This window comes from Lutjanus erythropterus, chromosome 3 (assembly GCF_056507025.1).
Source record: "Lutjanus erythropterus isolate fLutEry1 chromosome 3, fLutEry1.hap2, whole genome shotgun sequence".
In the NCBI taxonomy this organism is placed as follows: domain Eukaryota; kingdom Metazoa; phylum Chordata; class Actinopteri; order Lutjaniformes; family Lutjanidae; genus Lutjanus; species Lutjanus erythropterus.
The window spans coordinates 11,159,403-11,183,391 of record NC_139319.1 but is presented as its reverse complement, the minus strand read 5'-3'; the positions used below and the strand labels follow the sequence as shown (position 1 = coordinate 11,183,391).

The window sequence follows — 23,989 nt, the reverse complement described above, 5'->3', positions numbered from 1 at the left end:
AGGCAGTGCAGTGACTTAGGGGTAATATGATCTATTTTCTTTGTTATAGTTATTAAGACTCTGGCCGCAACATTTTTGAACTAGCTGTATTTGTTTTGTTTTTTTTTTTTATAGATTTTTTTAGGTAATCCAGTAAAATAGGAGCAACAGCAGTATTTCAGTATATTTCTGAGTTTAAAAAAGGACATTTTGATGATAAAAAAGAGAATTAAAATTTAAATCAGAGCACAGCACAGCAAAAAGTACAAGACAAAACATGCATGATGCTATGTGTCAGTGATACTGTTGTATAGTTTACAAAAATCGGAATCAAATATATCAAACAAAATTATTTTGCCTAATATTTTATGTTAAATTCTAGCGATGCATGTAGCTTCAAAATGCAGCTTTCTCTTGATATTCTCCTTTAAGTGCAAACTTAAAATTGAAGTTAAATTATCTTCAAAACATACAAGGTCATTCATTCATTTCCAACATGGATAGTGAAATGAGAACTGTAATTGGTCCGTCCCTTGTTTTCTTTGTCTGAAAAGGAGACGACGACAACAAGAAGGACAACAAATTATTAGCTTTGCTTTATTGCACTTACTCATGTTGTTCTCTCCTGACTGGATCCTTGCTTGTGTTGTATCGGCTCTCAAATTTTTAATTAATTGATTATCAGTATAGTTGCAGATTAATACTCTGTCATTCGACTAATTGGCTCAGCTCTCCATCTATATTTTCAATTTCAGTAGCAACACTTAAGATTTAATTGGTTCTCAGTGTATTAAGAATAACTGAGTAACGTAGTCAGTTTAATAATTGATCTTAGTGTTTATTCTGTAAAATGGATTAAGAAAAAATGGTCTGTCTGTAAAAATAACAATAGCAGTGTGTGTATTTGCATGCATTCATGTGTCCTTATACTCTCATTTTTTGTGTGTCTCTGTGTGCATGTGCTTGTGGTGTCTGTTTTACTGTGCTGTCACCTTTGGCTGTGTGTTTTTGTGTGTGTGTGTGTGTGTGTGTGTGTGTGTGTGTGTGTGTGTGTGTGTGTGTTTTGTGTAGGGATGCGTCCTCTGCATTACGCTGCATGGCAGGGGAAGACTGAGCCAATGAAAATGCTGCTGAAGGCAGGCTCATCAGTCAACGGGCAGTCAGATGAAGGACAGATCCCCCTCCACCTATCAGCTCAGCATGGACACTATGATGGGGTAACTGTGTTTGTGTGCACCGGAGGTGGTAGCTGTTGTGTGTTTTGGTGTGTACAGTGGCTGTGTGTGTGTGTGTGTGTTTTTCTGTTTTGTGTGCCCGATGATGCATGCATTATTTGTGGTTGTTATAAGCGTGGAAATTCAGAGGCACCAGTAAGATTTGTGTGTGTGTGTGTGTGTGTGTATGTGTGTGTGTGTGTGTGTGTGTGTGTGTGTGTGTGTGTGTGTGCGCGCGTGTGTGTTACAGTCGGAGATGTTGCTACAGCACCAGTCCAACCCGTGTATCTCAGACTCAGCTGGGAAGACACCACTGGACCTCGCCTGTGAATTTGGACGTGTTGGAGTGAGTAGATTTGACTGAAAACCAAAGAACAGATACATTTTTATTCATATTTAATTGTATTTAAACATACTAGATGGAGTTTTTAACTGCTTATGAAACAGTCTCAGTTTAATACTGACGTCTCTATACTGGCTATGGCTATCAGCAGGAAACTGGTAGATTGTCTGGTCCGAGTAGGGAATGAGTCCTTAACCCAAGTGAGGAAGTTCAGGTATCTCGGGGTCTTGTTCTTGAGTGAGGGGACAATGGAGCGTGAGATGAGCTGGAGGTAGGGGTGTGTCTCTCACTGACTGAGGCTGATCTGATACGTATCGGAGGCAAAGCTCTGGAGCTACTGGTCTTTGGTCCTACTCTCACCTATGGTCATGAAGGGTGGGTCTTGACCGAAAGAATGAGATTGCGGACACAAGCGGCCAAAATGGGATTTCTCAGGATGGTGGCTGACATCTCCCTTAGGGACAGGGTGAGAAGCTCAGTCATCTGGGAGTTACTCGGAGTGGAGCCGCTGCTGCTCCTTTGTGTAGAAATGAGCCAGTTGAGGTGGTTCGGGCATCTCGTGAGGATGCTACCTGGTCGCCTCTCTAGGGAGATGTTCCACGCATGTCCAGCAGGGAGAAGGCCGTGGGGCAGACTAAGGACTAGGTGGAGGGATTATATCTCTGCCCAGGCCTGGGAACGCCTCAGGATCCCCCCGGTCAGAGGTGGTTAATGTAGCCGGGGAAAGGGATGTCTGGAGTCCCCTGCTAGAACTGTTACCTCCACGACCCGGCTTCAGATAAGCAGTTGAAGATGGATGGATGGTCTCTATATGACCTACATAAGCAAACAAGACCATTACTGGCACTGGGTCAGAATTTCCTTGGAATCACATGATACCATGCAGACCGGAAGCGCTTATCTTAACATTTTCCTGGGCAAAGTTACAGTGAGTAGTACAATAGCCATGTAAAAAGAAGCAGGATGTTACAAGTGTCAAGCAGGTAAACAAACAAGATGTGCCAACTCAAAAATGCAGACTCAGGTTGAGCAGTTGCAGTTCAAAGAGTTTAACATCAAACAGAAATATGTAGCGGGATTACGAGTTCAAGTGGCTGCTCAAACACAAAAAAAGGCAAAGGCAAAAAATCCAAAATCCAGTCTGCAAGAATAAGGAAAACGGACACATGATTAAACGCAGAGGGAAACTTATCAGTGACAAGTGAAAACAGTCAGTGATTTGAAAAGGAGTAAGAAGAGACAGGAAGACAGGAAGTGAAACTAGAAAGAAGAGGGAAGATAAGAACTCAAAACCCCAAAATGACACAAGAGATTTTTCTTAAGATAATATTAGTTTTCATGTCATATTTTGTGTTTATAGTGGTGTAAACTTAAGTCCACGGAGGTGTCCAAAATCAACACAATATGAAAGTTTACATTTTTAGCTGCTGTAACATTTGACAAGAAAACCTCACTTGCCGTGTCTCTGAGAACTCAACACATTACAACTTAGCATGCAGCTACACATGCAAAGAGACAGAAACAAGCAAATGAAGAAAACTCCTCCGTTAATTTGACATCACATTCATAGCAATTAGAAATAAAGCGCTGCAAAGTGAAGAAACAAATAAATACAGAAACCTGCTGCAGACAGAGAAATGTACACTGTCCAAAAAGACACAAAAATAAGTTTGACCAGTGAAATCAATAACTTGATGAGGCTAATAGATTTAGACCTTAAAGCTGGGTTCAGGCTCTTTTATCACAGAATCAAAGGAGAAAATCCCCGACCTACATGCAGAGTCATCGGGGCCTCCTCGATAATTATAAAGCAAGTTTAATATGTAGAAGTTAAAATCTGCATGATTACATCAACCAATGACAGTCCAGAGATGGGAACAGCTGAGCAGCTGACAGTGTTGTCAAATAACGGCTAACATCCTAGCCGTTGATGCTAACATTAGCTAGCATAGCCTAGTAATGTTTACAGATACTAAAACTGACAATTAAAATCTCACCTCGTCCTCACATAGTTCTCGCTGAAGAATAAACGATCCATGTTGGCCTCGTCTCCGCAAACATTTTCTCATCCAGACTCGTCTTGTTGTTGAAGTTTTGTTGGCATATGCTTCCCCATGATATTGCATTCTTTTTTTTTAACATTGCAGCGTGTGCGTGTTTGAGATTGGAGAGAGGAACATCTGTGAAGTTTCTACTTATGTAATATGATGCAACTCAATTTCAAAATTGGTTAGAATTTAAAAACTCCTGTAGAAGCCAGAAGAGAGAGCACACAGTTTCTGCAGCAATGCCTTGAATTCACAGAGAGACCAGATTTAGTCATTTTAAATCAAGTTTTGCAAAAGTTTCCACACGGTGGGAGCTTCATACATACAAGCACGTCTACAGAGTTCACTGCTAATAGAAATGACGCCATATTCTACATCAAACTGCTGTGTGTCTGTGTCTGTTTTTTAAGGTGGTCCAGCTCCTGCTCAGCAGCAACATGTGTGCAGCCATGCTGGAGCCAAAACCCTCCGACCCCAACGGAGTGTCACCTCTGCATCTCGCCGCCAAGAACGGACACATCGATGTCATACGGTCTGAAAAACTTGTCCTTTCAGTCTGCCTCTCTCAGTCTGTGTCTGTCTTCACACCTGCTCACTTCAGTTCAGTGCAGTTCAATTCAACAATCTCTATAATATTATATATTGTGTGTATATAACACAATAATACTTGTCAGAACAAGTTTGCAAAATCATAGCTAACACACATTAGGACAAGAAACAAAAATACATACATTTAACATGAAATAAGACAAGAGACGAATAATAAAGTACATCTAACAATATAAATACAGAAGATGATGTTCAAGGCCCTTTAACATACATATGGATTGAGCTCCATATTTAATTTTAAGATTAAATTGTGGTACCTGTTTAGTAGTTTGTACTGGTTTTCAAGGTCTGAAAGGTGCTTAATAAAGTATAAAGGATAAAGTTCTTGAAACTTCTTGAAATTATAATTGCACTGCTTTCATAACAAACCAGTGCCTTTCTGAATAATTTGCTTTTTTAGGTAAAGAAATAAGATAAGTAGGACCTTACCTCAGCCAGGTTGTATAGGATGCCAAGTCTACTTAAGGACAGGTGACACGATTTGTTTCCTCCAGTTTGTCATCCTTCTGTAGGGTTCTTACTATTGTTTATGATAATAAAAACTTTATTTACATACCACCTTTGAAAACTGTACTTTAACAGACAAAGCAGAAGAGCAGGATTCCTAGGAGGCAGTATGACCACAGAAAGCTAAAACAAAGAGGTCAAATAAACAAACTAAAACATAGTAAAATGTACAGCACAATAACATGAGGTTTGATGTGATGAAGAAGTGAAATAATAATTTTAAGTATATGCACATGAATATGTAATTTACAGCAGCTGTAAGTTGCTGGAAAACTCTTGAAAAGTCCTTGAATGTGACTTTGGAAAAGGTGTCGGAGCCCTGTGTTAGTCTGTCCCTCTGTTTGTACTCATCTAATCTAATTATGTTAATTATGATCTAAAAATCTGTTGCAGTCTGAAGCACGTACATAGCTCCACATAGTTTTTTGTCCATTTTAAGTCTTTTAAATCACCTCTACAGACTTGCATTCATGAAGATGGTTTTTAATTCTACACTATCTATAAATTTACAGATGTTGTTGCTCTGTTTCCATTTCTTTTATTCTATCTTTAAATGAAGTTATGACAGATGCTGTGCAATTATAGGTTATTATTATTATTTTGTGCTGCAGGTTGCTGATTCAGGCTGGCATAGATATCAACAGACAGTCCGAGTCTGGCACAGCGCTACATCAGGCAGCCCTCTGTGGGAAGACGGAGGTAGTACGCCTGCTGCTGGATGTAAGTCCGTCTGCCTGTCTCTCTAACTGTCTGCCCGTCTGTCTGTTTAATGCGTTTACAAAGGCAACTGTTGTTAAAGCTGCAGCCCTCTCCTCAGCTGAACAAGTTTACACCTCAGCACTTGGCATCCGTCCCACCGAGCTGTGTGATGAAGCCTGTGGGATATGTTAGCTTGTTATATAAAACTGTAACAGACTGGCCAGCATCCTACCTGTCATGCAATATTCAGATCAGCTCTGTTTTGTTTTCTTAATCCTTTTGTCACCTTCAGATGAATTTTGATGTTATTGCTGAGGCAGCACGCACAGCGAATGTTAGCAGCAGGCACGTACACGCAGCCAGCCCGACCCCGGACGCACAGAATATCTCCCGTCATGAACTCGGTCTGGCACGATTTTACTTTGCAGTTTTAGTCATTTTTGTTCCTCTCCACTTTCATCCAGAGTGGAATCAGTGCAGGAGTGAGAAACACTCTGAGTCAAACTGCCCTGGACATCGTTAACCAATTCACCACCACGCAGGCCAGCCGGGAGATCAAACAGCTACTGAGAGGTGAAAACACACACTACAAAAGCACTTAGTCACAATCCAATACCAAGTAATACTCAGGCTGAAGTCACCAGTATATGTTTAAAAATATATGAAAGCCAATTTCTGCCATTGAGAAAACAAAAATCCTCTCTGTTTCTCATTATTTTAAGATCCTAAGATGTTATTATGAGGAATTTTTATTTATTTTGATTTTTACAGGAACCTTTTCTCATTACAAGGGGCTTCCATATTATTAAAAGCGGTTAATTTCCTATAGTCATGTTTTCACACTCCTATTACCATCAAATAGTTTGTCAAACACAAATAATTTCTTTATTCTATATTCTAGCAATTGATAAATAACATGGATGTGAAAATACAGCACGTTCAACAGCATCAGAGACGCAAACAGTGCGTGCACTCCACCCCACCGGTGTACCTCTTCATCGTCTTCTGCTCCCTCCTCCTCCTCCTCTCTGCTCTGTTTTTTTCCAACTACCTGAAAGTCTCTGCTGTGCTCTTGTCCACTACCAAACTCTTGTCTCGCAGATGCTTCGGCTGCGATGCAGGTGCGTGCACTGAAGGATTACTGCAACAACTACGACCTGACCAGCCTCAACATCAAAGCTGGAGACATCATCACGGTACACAGACCTAATAATAATAATAATAATAATAATAACAATAATAATAATAATAATAATAGATTAAATCTCTCAACCTGGTATCATAGTGCTGTATGTCCCCCTACTGAAATTCATTAGTCAAGGAAGAAAATGTGCAATACCATTAATTATAATATTTATATGTACATAGCGATACAGGCACTGTTTTTAACACTTAGTGAGAGTATAACTTTCACTTATGAGCCAGTTGCACCAGTTCTTCATAAATTCAAATTTGCCTTGTTATGATACAGCTAAGTGGAGATTAAGGCATCACTTATTTAATGTGGAATTGCACCAAATAAAGTAGTTCTTACATAAGGATTAGTACTAAAAAACAGAAAGTTGTGCTATGTAGCCAACCCCCATGATATCAAGAATGACCGTCCAATTCCTATTATTAACCCCATAACTTTTTTCTTTTTTGAGAAATTCTAAATTCATTAATCTAAATTAATCAATTATCACACTGTGTTACTGACTATACTATTTTATCTCCATGCCAATCTGGTTTCAGACCCAACTTCTCCACAACTTCAGCTTAAAATTTACTAATGATGTGTTTACTACTTCTGAAGAAGGCGAACTTACTGGTGCAGTTTTTTTTTTTTTACCTAACCAAGTGGTTGATATTTCTGATCATTATCTACTTCTTGACAAACTCTACTGCATTGGTGTCTCGGAATACATTATTGATTATTTACTCGGACTACCACAGGGTTCATCCTTAGGTCCATTACTTTTCTCCATTTTTTATTAATGACTTTCCAAAAGTTTGCGCTGATGGTCAAATACACTTATATGCTGACGATACTGTAATTTACACATCTAGTGTTAACAGAGCTGTGCTTGAAAGATCCCTTCAGTGTTTGAGTTTGCCTCTGTTAAGAAATGGTTCACACCCACAACAAACTACTACTGAACAAAAAGAAATCCTGCTGTATGTTGTTTGGAACCAGACAAGGTCTTGGTAATACTTCAGATCTGACTATTTGTTTCAGTGATGGATCTTTACTCGAACAGGTGTCTTCTTCCAAATTCCTGGGTCTCTGGATAGATCCTATGCTACCTTTTAAACAACACACCGAGTACATTACAAACAAATTAAGTTGTAATTCAAGTATTCTAATTGTTTTAATTTCCAGGTGAGGAATAGAATCGTCACTTAGTTGTTATTGTCCATATTAGATTATGCTGATGTTGTTTATCAGAACACTTTTGACACACACCTTCAACCCCTCAGTGTTATCTACAATAATCTCTGTAGATTTATTTTAAACTGTCCTTATCAAACGCATCACTGCTCCATTTATGAAACTCTGAACTGGTTACCCCTCAATGAAAGAAGACATTACCACTGGCTTCAGTGCATTTTCAAATGCATTAATTTTAACTGTCCGTCTTATCTAAAACATTATTTAATACCATACATTTCCTCATATCCTCTCAGACACACTCAGCAGCATTTCCTTCTTGTTCCCAAAACTAATAAAGAAATTGGCAGACGAGCTTTTAGATACAAAGCTCCTTCTGACTGGAACAATCTTCCCACTAACATAAGAACAATTAACTCATTGCACCTCTTTAAGAACTCATTATTACTCTTGTTGAAAACATCATCCTGCTGCTTTTAATGGTAATGTGTTCCTGCCCCTCTAATGCTGAATGGCTTTTCCTCTTTGGTCTTCCGTGTATTATCTTCATTAGGGCCCGAGCACCGAACGGTATTATTACCATTAATATTATTATTATTACTCTGGCATCATATGTACTGTGGTATCTACTTCCCAATTATTTTTCTGTTTTTTTATGTTTGTATATTTTGGGTGTGGGGGGTTTATGGGAATGATGCGTGGGTGGGTTGGTAAGTGAGAACCTTATGTCTGTATGTTGTATGTGACTGTGTATCATATTGTATGTTTTGTGTTCGACCCCCTCTAAAACGAGATGGATCATCTCAAGGGGCTATCCACTAATAAACTTCTCTAACTGCTATGTTAAGGTGTTTGCAAATGATGTTAGCGTCAGATAGGTTAGCTTAATCGTTAACATTTTTAAAGAAAAGCTACACACTTTTTTGTGCCGTGAACATAATCATAAAGATTTTTGTTGGGATATGATATAAATACATGTGATTTTTCCATCAAAACAGTGTGTGTAAAAACAGACTTTTCTGTTGAAAATTAGTTTGCATGTTCCCTTGAAACTGTAGTTTTTGCAGCTAAGTTGCAGCTCATGACGCAAAAGTGACTACCTGTTTATGTGGCTGGTTGCTATTGACTAGATGTTGCCACAGGTGTTCACTAATGACTGTTAACACTTCACTAAGGTGTTAATTAGATATAAGGTGTAACCTTTCATTTTGCTAGGGAAGCCCGCTGAGACTGAGGTCTCATTTTCAGTGGTGTACTGGTTATATACAATAAATTTATAATCATAAAACAGTAAAAAATAATAAATTATAAAAAAAATAAAACATCAACCTGAATACAAAACACCCACCATCAATCGCAAAAAATTAATCAATCAATAATTCATGTTTAAAGACATTATGTGAAAAACTATATAAAACATTCACAGACCTCAACATCAAACTCATGTAACTTCATCTCCTGAAGTTTATTGCAGGCTCTAAGCACACAACAGCAAACACCCACTGCCATGTAAACATAACAATTATGTGTTCACAAATGATCACCAGTAATCAAACAAACAAAGTGTTGAGTGATAAACAGTATCAAGTTGTTTCAAAGTGGTAGAGACAGCGTGCATATAAATAGTGTCATCATAGTCAAAGACAGGCAGCAAAGTAACTGCGCTAACCACGTTCTAGTTTCATCAACATGAAGTTTAAAGGAGAGCATTTCATGAATAAATACCCCAGGGTACATAAGGAGGACACTCTTTCAATTGCAGAACCATCGAAAGTGCAAATATTGCAGTCCCCCAAAAAGCAGGATGTAGAAAATTGAATTTATTTTGTTTTTTGGTCCATCTAAGACAAGTTAAATCTCTAGAAGTAAGCACTGGATTGACTCAAGACTTATCTGCAAAGTAGATCAGGCTCCCCTCAATTTAGAAGCAGACTGATGAAGCATAGTATCATCGGCATAAAAAGACACTTTACATTCATTATCAAAAGAAGCAATGCTATTAATATACAAGGTAAAAATATAAAGGGCCTAAAACTGAACCCTGTCATACCTTTAGTGACCTTCAAAATGGTGGAGTGAATAGACTCGGCAACATTATATTGGGTTCTTTCTGCAAGATGGCTTGTAAACTGCTGGCAGGTTGATCTGTGTACTAAAAGTGAATGGTCAACTGTATCAAAGGCTGTAGACAGGTCTGTGAACAAGGCAGCACAGTGCTGTGCGTTGTCACAAGCACGTATAATATCATTTAAAACAAGAGATGCAGCTAAAGTGGTACAATGATCAGATCTAATACTTTCAGCTCTGGGCTGTGTGGTGTGAAAAGCCCTTTAATGATGGATTTGTGTTTAGCTGGTTGTGTCTCAGTGCAGGTATTATTTTGAAAGTGTAAACAGGTTATAATCTTATCTTTGTAAACTGTGTGTGTGTGTGTGTGTGTGTGTGTGTGTGTGTGTGTGTGTGTGTGTGCTGACAGGTTTTGGAGCAGCACTCTGATGGCCGGTGGAAAGGCTGTATTCACGACAACCGCACAGGAAATGACCGTGTGGGCTACTTCCCCTCCAACATGGTGGAAGTCATCAAGAGGGCAGGTGACCACCCACATCATCACAGCTGTGTGTGTGTGTGTGTGTGTGTGTGTGTGTGTGTGTGTGTGGGTGGGTGGGTGGGAGAGTGTGAGTGCTTTTGCATTCAGCAGCTGTTCTGTAGCTATAGCTGATCATTAGTTAGCTGCAGCATCATTGGCCTCTTTAGGCAGCCCATCCGTGTTTCCCAACCTGTCAATCATCTCCATTAATCAATACTGTCCTCTATTGGCTGTCAACCCTCCTCCCTCCCCTCCTCCTCTATATCTCTGCTCCTCCTGTCACCCTCCCTGACTGATAAACCCATTTACCCAGCCTGCTCTAGACTGTGATGCTTTTGTTCATATCGTTTGTGTGTTGTATTGATGTAGTGATATTATATTTTAATTTATAGAGATATATTCCCTGTGGATATATGGATGTATTCTTTTCTCATATTTTGATTTTAATCAGTTATTATTTTACACATTTTCAGATCTGATTAGATTTGTTTTGTTTCAAGTTGACTGATCAGTTGTTGTTGTTGTGTTGTTGTTGTTGTTTTGCACCTCCCTCCTCCTGGCTCGTGTCCAGGTCACTCCCCCTCCCAGCAGTGCCACACCCTCCTGCTCCGCAGGCCCAACCCCTGTCCCATTGCCTCGGTCAACGGACACTCATACCCCCCCTCCAAAGTCCTCCCCCTGCATCTGCCTCCCCCTCCACCCCCTCACCCCAACACACAGTCCCTCCCTCGGTTCTCCTCCTTTGGGTACGTTCCGCTTCCCATCTCTCCTCCTTCTCTGTCTACTCCTCCTCTGTCCACTCCTCCTCCTCCTCCTCTTCCTCCTCTCTCCACTTCTCAGGAGCAGCAGAGTCAGACAGGTACATACTGTAGAATCACTACTACTAAATGACAGATAAGAATCCTTTCACACTTTTTGAAGACCACATATAGAAAATATTATCTGTCTGCTTGTTCCAACACTTCACCGCAGCTACATATATATTATATATATGTGTGTGTGTGTGGGTGTGTGTGGGTGTGTGTAAATGTATATTAAGTATGTATTTAATTGAATATATTTAAAAGGGACAGGTCAGATTATTTGAAGTTGGACTGCATGAGGTATTTATCCATAGTCAGTGTATTACCTACAGTAGATGCCAGGATTTCGCAGGCTGTTTTTTGGGATTGTTGCTGCCTAAAATGCCTGATTCCACAGCAGCTTTTAAAGAGTTATGATGCATGTTGCAATGCTTTTAGGCGTTTTTTGCATTGTAATTGAGGAAGCAAATGAAAATAGCAAAAAAAAAAGTTTTTGGAGGTTTTTTTTGTAAAAGTTATTAACAATTGAAGGCACCTTGTTCCAGGGAGAATAAAAATGCACTCTGTTCTGAGTGCTCTGAATTCTAACAAAATAATCCTTGTTTATAAAAGAATAAGTACAGCTGGGGGGGGGTGGGAGGGGGGGGGTTGGTCCACAAAGTGCTCAGGGCATTGATAATGTCAATAACAATGACAAACATCATGGTCTTTTCAGTACCTGTGACAACATAAAAGAAACCCACTGAGTTAGTTCATTGAGACATATGTGCATGACATTTGTGCAGTGGACTGGTATGATTGGTGGAACTTGCAGGAAGCTTGAATGACTGGTCAGATTTGCAAAAAAGTTGGAGTGATTGGACAAAATTGCAAGGTCGTGCAGAATTCAGGGGAACTGATTGAATTTGTGTTAATGAGCAATTGCAGCATCTTGGAGGGACTGAGTAGATGGCGGTCAGCACCCCCCCAGTTGGGGGAAGTGGCAGGAGTACCAGTGTGGGAAGCTATGCAATGTACTGCTGTGGACAGGGCCACCTAAAAAAATCAATATCAGTTTAAGTGTACACTACATTTAGAAGATTTTTACCACTTTACTTTTCTGTCAGACAGCCTGTTCTGACAGGAAACTGAAATCATGTAAGTCAAATATCGGTCTCTCTGAAGCCGCCAGACTCCATCGACAAAAATCAGTCATTTTATCTTGCAGAACACAGGAGTTGTTGGTCCACCGCTGCCTCAATCTGTGAGTTTGATTGTGTTATTGTGTGACTTCAGTGAATCAGAACTAAACTTTCAAAACTCTGAAGTCACACAGCAGCACATTGGTTAGCATCCATGGCGTGCAGATCAAGATCTTCTGTATGTAACACACTGATTATGGATAAGTGCCTCATGCAACCCAACTTTATAATCTGAACTATCCCTTTAAAGGATCAGTTCACACCAATAACAAAAAGCTTTATGTTCCCACTTGTTCCCAGTGTTGTATTGCTATTTTGATTTTTTTTTTTAACCTCAGGTCTATGGATTATCTTAATTACTTATAAAACATCGTGGCTTCTATTCACTGGAAAAGCTTTTTTGTAATTTGAGTGAACTGACCCAATAACTGGAATATTCAAATTTAAGGCACCATTTTTATAGCGCTTTACACTCTGTACACGTTATAGAAAACTGAGAGGCATTTTCATCATTTTGTATACACTCTATTATAGTTATTTTTCACAGCAGCCATTCTGATTAAAAAAGTAAACACAGGTGTTAGCAGTGATACTAATTAAAGTCTGTTGTGCATGTTGACTCACTGGAAAGGCTCTGATACACTAAATGAGACAGGACCTTAATTAGCATCATTGGTGACACCTGTGTTTACTCTGCTATTTCTATCAAAATGGCTGCTTTGACAAATGTTTGTTTAGCTTGAATCACAGGATGTTTTATTTAAAATAAAGTATTTGTGTCTTAGTGCTTATTGACATTGTGCAGACAAACACACAATGATGAGCCTGCCTAAAGGTCTGTGGGGGGTTTACGAGTCTCAAAATGATTAACACTTACAGGTGTTTATGAATGTGCAGGTGAGTGAGTGCGTGTTTGTGAGCCTGAGTGTTTGATAACGTTCATTGAAGAGATTAACACATTTATATTCTATATATACTGTATAACAGATATGCTATATACAGTATATATACTATTATAATCTATATAACCACATTGTCGTATGGATCTGTGTAACTGTTGATTAGTTACTGCATTTTTAGCTGTAAGAGCTTTCTTCAAAAATAGACAATAATAGCAGCAGTAACAAATGTGTGTGTTTTTGTGTGTGTGTGTGTGTGTGTGTGTGTGTGTGTGTGTGTGTGTGTGACAGGTTCACGGACTGCAGAGCCAAGTCCTCAAGGCTCTCCAACTCTGGGACAGCAGAGCAGCACCACTGAGGACATCTGGGTGCTACGCAAACCGCTGGCAGGTAAACTCACAAGTGTGTTTTCAGCTAACAATGAAGCGACGCGAAATAGGCATGAAGTGAGGGATAATATCAGCACGGCATCGGCATCGGACGATTAAGAAAATGAAATATCTGTGTCAGTCCGAAAGGAACATTTCCGCTGATATAACAGGTTGATAAGATGGTGCTTTAATTATGTGCATGTAACATGAGCATGTCTGCAGTGTGTTTTTTTTTTTTGAAGTATCCAAAACTGATAGCAAAGTTACTTTTTTTCTTATATTGCCCAGTGAATGTGTACGTATATTTGCAAAATAATTGTATTTAGTCACCATCTGCTATTAGGCCATCACCAATGAGACAATCTGAGCCTGTCAGTGTCAAAAACAAGCACAAAGAAACGAGCTAATGTGACCCGTGCGCTCTGATGCGGCCTGGTGAACTGGCTGACTGAGTGTCACCTGTGCTCCATTTCTATCACTCTTCTCTGCCTCCATCACAGTTAGTTTTGTGGTTTGTGATGACTTTTAGTCTTGGTTCGTTAAGCTTACCGCCTGCTATGCTCTGTGCGAAAAAAGACGTGCTGAAACTTGTTCACCAACCACTCGTTTCATCCTGTCTCACCAATTCACTACCAGCGAATTGTCACAAGGAACTTTTTCAATAAATGCACCAGCTAATATAAAAATACTTTTTATCATCCCCCTCATTTATAATTCCTCATTGAAATGTTATTCATGTGCATTTTTGTAAATTACTATATATTTTGTCCCCTTACTGTAATGCCATCAGCCAAAATTAGCTGGGAAATAAAAATGAGAAAATATTGGATATCAGCAAAAATCCAGTAAAGTCCACCCCTGATGTAAAACTGTGTATTTGAGGAATGTCATCTATGTATAATACGGCTGTCATGTGTGTGTTTGTGTGTGGAGGTGGCGAGCGCAGTGGCAGCGTGGGCAGCCTTGGCAGCGTTCGGTCCTCAAGCAGCTTGCAGGGTTCTGGAAACACACATGTTCTGACCACCCCTGCGCCCAGTCCACACCCGGCAAACACACCTGGAGTCAACACACACGGCCTTAACGCTCCCGGCCTGCACGCACAAGCTGAGGGAGTCAAGGTAAGACGCTCCTTGTGTTTTGATTTGCGTGCATGTGCACGTTGCTGCTGGATCTTCACAGAACAACAAGCACGTCATTTATGGGAAGCAGCAGAACATTTCCAGGAAACAAACATAACACTACTTACCAAGTTAACCACAATTCTGTTTCCTGCACTGTATGTTCTTCCGCTGGAGAGATCAGCATCACTTTTCTTCAACAGGTGCATTAAGATGGTGGCCTCATGTCAATCACACAGTAAAATCTGAATGTATCTGTCCACAATATCTTTTTGCATTTCACGTTCTCTAACTTGTGGTAGTTTAACTATGTTAGATTGTGTAACCATCTCTCAAAATTATGCGTCAATGTCAGCACAGGTGTATGAACAGCATATTTTGGTAGAATGATAATATATGCAACAGCAGTGAGTTGTCCTTCTCTAGAAACTCAAGTGTGATTGGCTCGGCGTCAGCTACACAGAATTGTATTGTAATTTTTGTAACTTTACACTGTTGTATTTAGTATTGGTATGTTTTAAGTAAGTGAAAGTAAGTGAAAATGGCCTGCGTCCTCATGGGTAATTGCTCTTTTTGCCACTGACAGGCTCAGATTGTTAGTATAAGTGCCTGTCAAGGATCGCCGCATAGAAAGACCTCTTTTCAAAGAGTAAGGTCCTTTTTGTTTAACCAGAAACAGACGATTTATTGCATTCACAAACTCACCAGACTCCATTTACAGGTCACTTTATCACTGTAAGACACACTTAATTCAAACTTGACAGAAACAAAAGAGTTATTGCAGTCTTAGACGCTCAAGTAAAAAAATACCCCTGAGACACTTTCTGTCTAGACAGAGCTTTAAACAGACGACATACCATATATCAAAGTGCTAGACCTAAACCTATATAGAAAAAAATCTGTCTCTTTTCCTCTCTTTAGAGCTCTTAAAACGATTAACTTAAATGCTGCTGAACATAAAAAAAAAAATAGATTAGAGATGCACTGTGTAACTGGCAGCTGGGATTTTGTGATTTGGTTTGTTTTTCCTGTAGGAGCGAATGAATCATTGTCATTTAGAAAAGAGATCTAATCTATATATAAATGAGATCACAATTGTTTTACTTTCCACTGCAGTCACAAACAACTGGTTTGGTTGAAATAAACATTCGGATGTGGAAAGTTTCCGGCTCTATGCGCTGTTTCTCCGATGTCCGACCTCCCACTTGCTCCTCTGTGAATTGCTGCATCAGTGGAAAGACAAACCAAGACACTTTTAAAGAGTTTTAAAGAGTTTCATTCTGTTTCTGTCAAGTGAAAATCAAGTGTGTTTTATGATGAGAAAATTACTGTTTCTGTAAATAGAGTCTGGTGGCTTTGACGAGAGCGATATAACAGCTGTTTCTGGTTAAACAAAAAAGATTTTACTCTTTAAAAAAGGTAAGGATCCTTTCAATAGTGTTGCCAGACACTTAAAATAACAATCTGAGCCTGTCAGTGGCAAAGACAAACACTTTTAGTGGACAGTTCGCATTTGTCCATAAGAATTACATTGCACCCCATTTCACAGCTGACAGCAGCAGCAGTCTCACAAAATACTGGACAAGTTTTAAAAATTGTGGTTTTCTTCAATCACTTAGACACAAAAACATGGAAAAAATAGGGTCATAGTTGAAAAATGAAAGAAGTTGCCTCTTTAGTGCACCATAGAGACATATTAAAAAGAAAGCTTACCTGTGTCATGCATGTTATTTGTATCATAAGTATTTTTAAGGAAACAGATGATCAATATCTGTTTGTCCCCCACAACAACACAAAGTTTACAACTAGAGTCAAAATAGTGGAGTGTCTTTAATGTATTTTATTGTCTGTGCATGGTGTAGATTTTTTTCTTCTATGATTTCTATGCTATTTTTAGGTAGTACCTTAAAAATACTCAATTAGCAGTTAGCCAAATTGGATGGTGTTCCCATATTATGCTGGAGGGACATCAGATATCTATTTTAAGAAGTGTTTATTCTAGGATTCCTGCTGTATTGGTAAACTGCAGGAAATTCAGGGTCATAAGCCAGAATCTGCCTTATATGTGCACTAAAATCCACCGAGCTGAGTCACAAGACGCCTCTGGGATCTGAATGATTATGCTTGAGTAAATGTTTCATTTTGTGAGTGTGCGTGTGTGTTTGCCCGTGTGTGTGTGTATATGAGCGTATTTGTCTGTGTTTTTGTGTTTTAGCTCCTGGCCACCGTGCTGTCCCAGTCGGTAAAAGCCAAGGAGCATCTCTTGGAGCAGTCGCAGTCTGTTGAGCAGTCAGCGAGTAAGCGCACACAAACTCACCCACACACAACATAAAAGAAGCATCTTCAGCCTTACTTCAACTGATAATTTCTGGCATTTTTTAACACAATATTTTATTGCATTTTCAAGAAGAGAATGAAACACAAAACATACATGACAGCAAGATCACAGACCCTAAGGGATGGGAAAGAAACAAAGAACATACACACACATTACATAATTACATGAGAGGACATTATTCAGAGATCCTCAGAGCTTGGATGCATTACACGACACAGATCAGACTCAGTAAAATACCCAGGAGAGATCATTAGACACATTCATGGGGACACTGGACGGATGCCAGTCCGCAGTGCAATGCCCCCTGTGTACTAACTCTGCTATGTAATTTGTTGTTTAGAAAAGGCGCCTGCAACTTATCAAAAACCCTCTCATTCCCTTTCAAGACTAAACTCAAGCGCTCTATCTGCAAAACTTAAAAGTTTTCTCCATACCACTGGTTAACAGCAGGCCTGGGCTTAATCAACTGAAATAAAATGCGTCTTCTTGCTAATTCACAAGAGCCGGCATAAGTCACGTCCCTGTCTTGAGAAGTACCGAGTCCTCGTTTGGGTGAAAACAAGTGCTGATGAAGTGCTGCCGCCAAATTGAAAAATCTAGTGGCACCATGCTTAAAAGTTGCTGCTTCACATTTTGCACGTCAAACAATAAAATTAACCCAGTTTATGATTTTCTTGTACTTCTCCAAAGAGTGAATGACAGTAAAAGAGGTGATCTATGGCTTCAGGCCATCTGCAGGGAGGATGAAAATAGTTAACTGAGGGACATGGTTAGTCAGTACCTGAACGTTTGTGACGAACACTTCATCACAGGTTAGTAAATGATGTTATTGAGTATATGACATGTGTGCTGATTGTTCCTGTAGATTTAAGAGAATCGTAAAAGAGTCTTAGTGATGATATAAGTAAGGTTTTTACTGTGAAAAAATATGCCCCTACCATAAATTGTCTGCTTTTATAATAGAGTTTGGTTAAGCAGTTTGTCCACTTGAAAGACCGCAGAGAGCAGAGGGTAATTTAACATAAATAATTCACATAAATTGAGCCAACCTACCGTCTAATAATGAACTTTGTAAACATCATAAAGTAATATAGACGTAGGCCTAAAGTTCGGCATAAATTTGCTATAGAAGTCCAAAAGTCCGTCAGCCATCAAAACAGAGACAGCAGTTTCGTTTTTTTTCGACAGATTTAATTAGTTCACAGCAAAGACAGATTACCAAAACAGCAAAATGAAGTGTCTTTTGGCAGCCCAATCACTTTATAATTAGGCCTTGGTAAATCAAGATGGATAAGAAAATAAACTAATTAGGAGGAAAAGAAAGTGTCATAATGTCAGAAATACATCACCTGGAGATTCACTAAGTTGTCAGGTTTTTTTCTTTGATGGAGGCAGACTGAAAGGACACTCATCAACTCCTATTTCTTTATTCTTCTCTGTATAACAACACTAATTTCTGACCTGCAACAACATAACATTTGCTGGACCGGACGTAGGATTTTGGCGCCTAATAGATAAAAAGCAATGCTCCGCTATTAAATCAGAAATTGCATTTACTGCCAGTCAGATTAGAGGGGCTGCTTTCATCCAAAAAGGGCAAAGTACCTGGAAAGGCTGCTCTCATCTACAGGAGAAGCTTGGTCAAAAGTTTTTGCTGGACACAATTCAAAAAGACTCCTTCGCCTGAAAGATTCAGCAGAAACGAACCAGGTTTCATTTGTATTTCCTTATAAAAAAAAAAAAGAGAGAGAGAGAGTTCCTCTGAGACTATTCCCAGAAATCAAATATCAGAGCGCGGTGCCAAAAGCAGTATATGTCAGATCCAACTTCTGTCTTGCGCTTGACACAGAGAGGGAGAGATCCCAGGATAGAAAGTATTAAGGGATTGGGGTGTGAGCTGCAATCTGTGAAGGATCCTGCAGTGACTCTCTGTTAGCCCACTGCACAAAAAGATTTTATTTGTGTCATTTTTCATTGAAGTTAAAAGCATGTTTTGCTGCTGTGTGCTGCTAATTGATCACTTGCCGATCAAACGACACTTATACCAGTGATTCTGTCTGTAGTAAAGAGAGTAAAAACAATTAGAGAAGATCAAGGTGATGTTCAGCGGTACAGATGCGCCTGGGCCTGTTTGGATTACTGCATTTATGAATCATTTTTTCTTCATTTCACTTTTAAGTCAACCTGGCCCTCTAAAGACCACCTGTCTGCTCGTATCAGAGACGAGCAGCGTTTCCCACCCCCGTCCTTGTACAACAGTAATTTAAGTTATGCTTTATTTATAAAAGCTGTTCTTAACAGCCGGGGACAGATTGCTCTTTCTTAGATAAATCCTTTTTGGTTCTCGGGGATTTACGCTGTGGCTGCTGTGTAATTTGACTGGGCAGGAGTCACTGCCGTAGCGGAGGAGAGAGACCGCAAATATCCAAATACTTAAGTGTTACATTCAAAGAAAAGAAATATGAAAAGAAGAGACAGGCATATCAAAAAACACCTAACAAGCTGCATAAAACTCCAGAGGATCTCCTAAAAATCACGGGACACGCTCCAATTGATGTTAATTGATGTTTCATGTATTGCCTACACTAAATGACTTTATTAGTGTTTATATTGGATCAGCTCCAACTTGTAACTCATTAAATTCATTCCTGGCAACACATTTACAAGTTTACTTTACTGTTAGCAGCTGAGTATTTGCTTCAGGCTATGGAAAGTAGTACTGTAGCTATAAAACATGTAGAACATATTTTTACACACATTCAGTGTATTGTGTAGACATTTATATGGTGTCTTAGGCATCCCTCTTAAATTTAGGCAACGTGCTTGTGGTTGTAGTCGATTTAATCATTGCACTTTGGAAGAAGCATATAAATTAGCATATTTTAATCTGCTGTCATTCTGCTGGTTTAAGTGATATGTGGGAAGTGTGGTGCTAAAACAACACCACAAAGGCAGCCAAGCATGAAGGCCGTTACCAAAATTATTATGAAGAACCACATAGACATGATCTGATTTTTTTTTTCACTGCTTCTCACTTTCAAAGACTGCACTTCATTGCTACATAACACCATTTCCTGACTTTGCAGCGTTCTAAGAAATAAACAATTAAGGAACAAGGTTGAATTTTCATTTTCAGGTTCCACAATTTCGTAAGATTTCAGAAGAAGAAGAAGAAGAAGAATTTATTAGAAAATGTTCTTCTCAGAAATAACTCATAACTGAATGAAAACACCAAACAAACCTCTTGCATTTCCTAAATTAGGAATAGGTTTTTTGGTCTGTTTTTACTATGATTACTAAATAATTACATGTTATTTTGTAATCATCAGTTGCAAACACAGACAGTAGACTAATGAGTGGACGGAGCCACATTGATGTCACCAATCAGTTTGTGGGCTGTCGTTTTGAAGCCTTTAGTTTGCCGTTATGGGGCTCACCATCTTGTTTTTTTTTTTGCAACCTGACCATGCACAGTATTGATGAGAGGGTGGAGCAGGTTGGTGACATACTGCGAGTTGGGCAGTGCTTGGTTTCAGCTTGTGCATTGATCAGGAGATAATAATGAGAAATAGACAACAGAATCTTGGTCCATATTTAATCAACACTGCCCAGTTTAACAGTTTGATTTGAGTTTCTTCAGGCTCTGTTCAATACTGGACCTAAAATGGCGGCCACCTGGTCCCGATCTTTTTCATATTACAGCTAAACAGTACAGTAGGATATGTTTCTAAAAACATTTTAAGCAAGAAATAGGCAAGTTTGGATCAGCACAGTCTAATTTGACAATTTGATCTGAGATTCGTGAGCAGTATGTGTTGCACTGGATGGACTCTCTGAGAATGACCTGTCAATAACGCGCTAGTTCCCCCCTAAAGCATACTCTGCTGTATCGTCTGTTTTATTCTAAACTGGACCATAATTTACCAAATGAACATCGTGCTGTATTGAAGAAGACTTGATACTAACAATTGAGGCTATAAACTCATCAGGAAATAGTTTACTGAGGTCATAAAATAAGTGAGAATTAGGATTATTTTCTCATAAAACTCCATCCACTCATTCTGCTATGTATGATAATAAATAAACTAAATAAACTGTGCTAGAAAATTATTAATAAACTCCAGGATTCAGAAACTAGCACTGCCAAGACAAACATTTTATAAATAAGTAGTTTGACCTTTCCAAACACAGTTATGGTGCTTTATAATATATAAAAAACACATTTTAAAGTAAAAAGAAATAAATTAAAAGTCATAAAAACTAAACACAGTATAAACCATGCAAGTAAAATGACCTAAAATGACCTAAAAAAATAAATTAAATTTTATGTAAAAAGGCAATTAAAATAGAAAAAGCTGAATAACAAAAATGGTCCTGTGCTGCTAAAAATAATATATTTCATTCTTTTTCCTTCTTTTTCTTTCTCTTGCCTCGCCCTTTTCACCTGCAACCCAAGGCTCCTCCAGTGTTACGGTTCATGAACAGCGGTCGTTTGAGCGGAAGGCAGAGGAAGATGATGGGAAAGTGAGTTTTTGGATGGCAGATTGCTTCACTCTGGGGCCTCCTCTTTCTTTTGATCCCGTTTCTTCTCAACCAGCGCTTTGGTTTGAGAGAAAGACGTCCACGCGGGTGGGTTCAGTGGACGCGGGGAGGTATCTGCCGGGGTGGTCGCGTTGCACCTGAACAGACGACACCCTGCGGATGGGCATGCGAGTGTGTCACCATGGAGACAGGCAGAGTGACAGACACACCGAGGAGTCAGTCGCTGTCTTGCCTTCTGTCCCTCCACCACCTCCCTACCCCTCCCCCCCTGTCCTCACACCACACTGAGACACCAGGCCCCCACATGCTGCCGCTCTGCTCTAGAACGTGCCAGCAGCGCTGTGTGATCTGTGAAACTCAGGGTTAAATTCTCTGTGTGTGTGTGTGTTCTAGAATCAAGCATTTACTGGTTGCCAGGCGACAGCAGTGTTCCGTCATAGAAGCAGAAGCAGTAGTGTTCCTGATTGGTTGATCCCATCCAACATTCTATGACTATGTGTTCATTCACAAAATAGAGCACGAGTTCCATTGGTTTAAATCTAATCTAATCTGTTTTCCTATAGTCTGGTTTCCTAGAATCAACACAAATTACTAAAACATTCTTTCCTACTTACCCTTAATGGCATCTGGTGGTGTGAAGCCACACTGCTAGTTTCAGTTTCATTTCCAGGGTGTTTGAGATCTTTGCCACTGAGATTTGTACCACCGCAACATACAGTACGGGTGAACAGAAACTTATTTGTGGTGACGAAACTGACAAACTCCTTCCAGAGAAAAGAAACCTATACTTTTAGTTTATAATCACACATTTTTTTTCCTATTTTTTTTTTACCTTTAGTAGAAAAGAAAGAAAGTTCCCAAAGAAAACTGTTCACGCCAAGGTATAAGGTATATATAATGCGCGTTGGCCTTTAACTGCAGGGTTGTTTCAGAACAGTTAGCTCCCCCAAATTTCTCCGTGTGTAGAGAAAAATTTAAAGTCACTTTGATTTGATGTAGCCAATGGTGTAATACAGGGTATATGCTGGTATATGGAGTACAACTACCTTTCTTTTTAGTCGGCATTGTATATACCTACTTCTAAATCACCAATGATGGGTGTCATTCAGTAGTGTGCTGAAAGTCAATACATTTTTTTCCCTAGGACGGTGAAGGCATGACGTCCCCTGTCCTGCCTCTGAATGGCTGGTACTTGTTGCCTTCATTGGCTGGATTGGTTATATTAAGCATGAGGAGTTGTGATTGGTTAGGGTTAGATTATCAGGGTAAACCATTAGGAGGTCATGCCCTTGCTTTACCTTCCTAGAAAAAAAAAAAGGCCAAACTAATTTCTGACTGAAAAACCATTTGGAATATATTTAATACTAATGCACTAGGCCTGTGTTGGACCAGTAATATTTGCCAACTGGCTCTTGACAAATAATGTTGGGTTTAAAATGGTGATGCACTCTGACCGACACCATCTGTTGCAAATCAGATGTTCCAAGAAACAGATTACAAAAGAAACTACTGGCCCGTAAGATGAGAGAATAGTTGAAGAAGAAGAAGAAGAGCTGTGAAGTTGTCTTACAAAATCAGCACCTCTTCTGTGTCTGTTAATTTCATAGTGATCCTTGTAATTACTTCCTGAATTCAAGCAGCAGACAGAGACAATGTGCCAGAGACCGCTGGCCCATTTTTGGATGAAATATGCAACAGTGGTCTCACATTTCACTTTTTTTTTTTATATATATAACACAAGGGGTTTATCTTTTCCTGGATAGGCCACTTTAAAAAAAATTGCAATGTAGCCGTTCCCATTTCTAGAAAAAACACTTTGCTCTGAGGTTTTTAAAATGTAATATTTCACTGCTATTAACATTAGAAATTAAGTTCCATTTTAATCCATTGTATCGGGGTGGTGGCAGAAGTCTTAGCAGCAGGGATCTCAAAACATATGCAAATAAATCTGCATGCCTACTTAAGGGTAAGTGGGCCGTGTTTTATTTCCACTTAGTTCTTAATTTGTTCTGTGGTATGTGTCTTGCTGTTTATATAAGCCCTTATGAATCAAAAGCAGTATTGTTTGGAACGAATGCGTATCTGGAGATAGAAGGATTTCCTCAACAGTGATCTTACTGCATATTTTAGTTGCAGTGTGTTAGAAACAGCTAATGTGTTAGAGCATAAATGTAGGTAGTATTGTTCTTTGTGCTGGCAGTGTGGCAATATTGCAGGTTTATTATTAAGCTAAAGACAAGCTGAACAGCTCTCCTATTTTTTTTTTCAGAACAGGTTCCCACTCCTTTGTTGCAGAGCAGGGTCACACTCTCCCGTTGCACTCTCTCCCGTGTTCTAGAGCCGGCTGCCATGCTGTGTTCTAGAACAGGTTCTGTGTTCT

The 23,989-nt window shown here is 39.4% G+C and overlaps 1 protein-coding gene across 3 annotated transcripts in view; it reads left to right on the top strand.

The window, feature by feature from the left end:
* The window catches only part of LOC146329712 (uncharacterized), a 60,446-nt gene that overhangs the window by 23,664 nt on the left and 12,793 nt on the right, over positions 1-23,989 (top strand). For 2 of the 3 annotated variants that reach the window (XM_084714980.1, XM_084714979.1), the window contains exons 4-14: positions 1,051-1,196; positions 1,444-1,539; positions 3,995-4,116; positions 5,312-5,420; positions 5,864-5,972; positions 6,501-6,595; positions 10,247-10,361; positions 13,532-13,630; positions 14,545-14,729; positions 16,945-17,026; positions 21,524-21,591. In XM_084714980.1, coding sequence (XP_084571106.1) covers positions 1,051-1,196; positions 1,444-1,539; positions 3,995-4,116; positions 5,312-5,420; positions 5,864-5,972; positions 6,501-6,595; positions 10,247-10,361; positions 13,532-13,630; positions 14,545-14,729; positions 16,945-17,026; positions 21,524-21,591 — 1,226 coding nt within the window. Of the gene's footprint in view, positions 1-1,050; positions 1,197-1,443; positions 1,540-3,994; positions 4,117-5,311; positions 5,421-5,863; positions 5,973-6,500; positions 6,596-10,246; positions 10,362-10,928; positions 11,217-13,531; positions 13,631-14,544; positions 14,730-16,944; positions 17,027-21,523; positions 21,592-23,989 lie in introns of all 3 variants that reach the window. The other variant, XM_084714981.1, reaches the window with a different exon arrangement.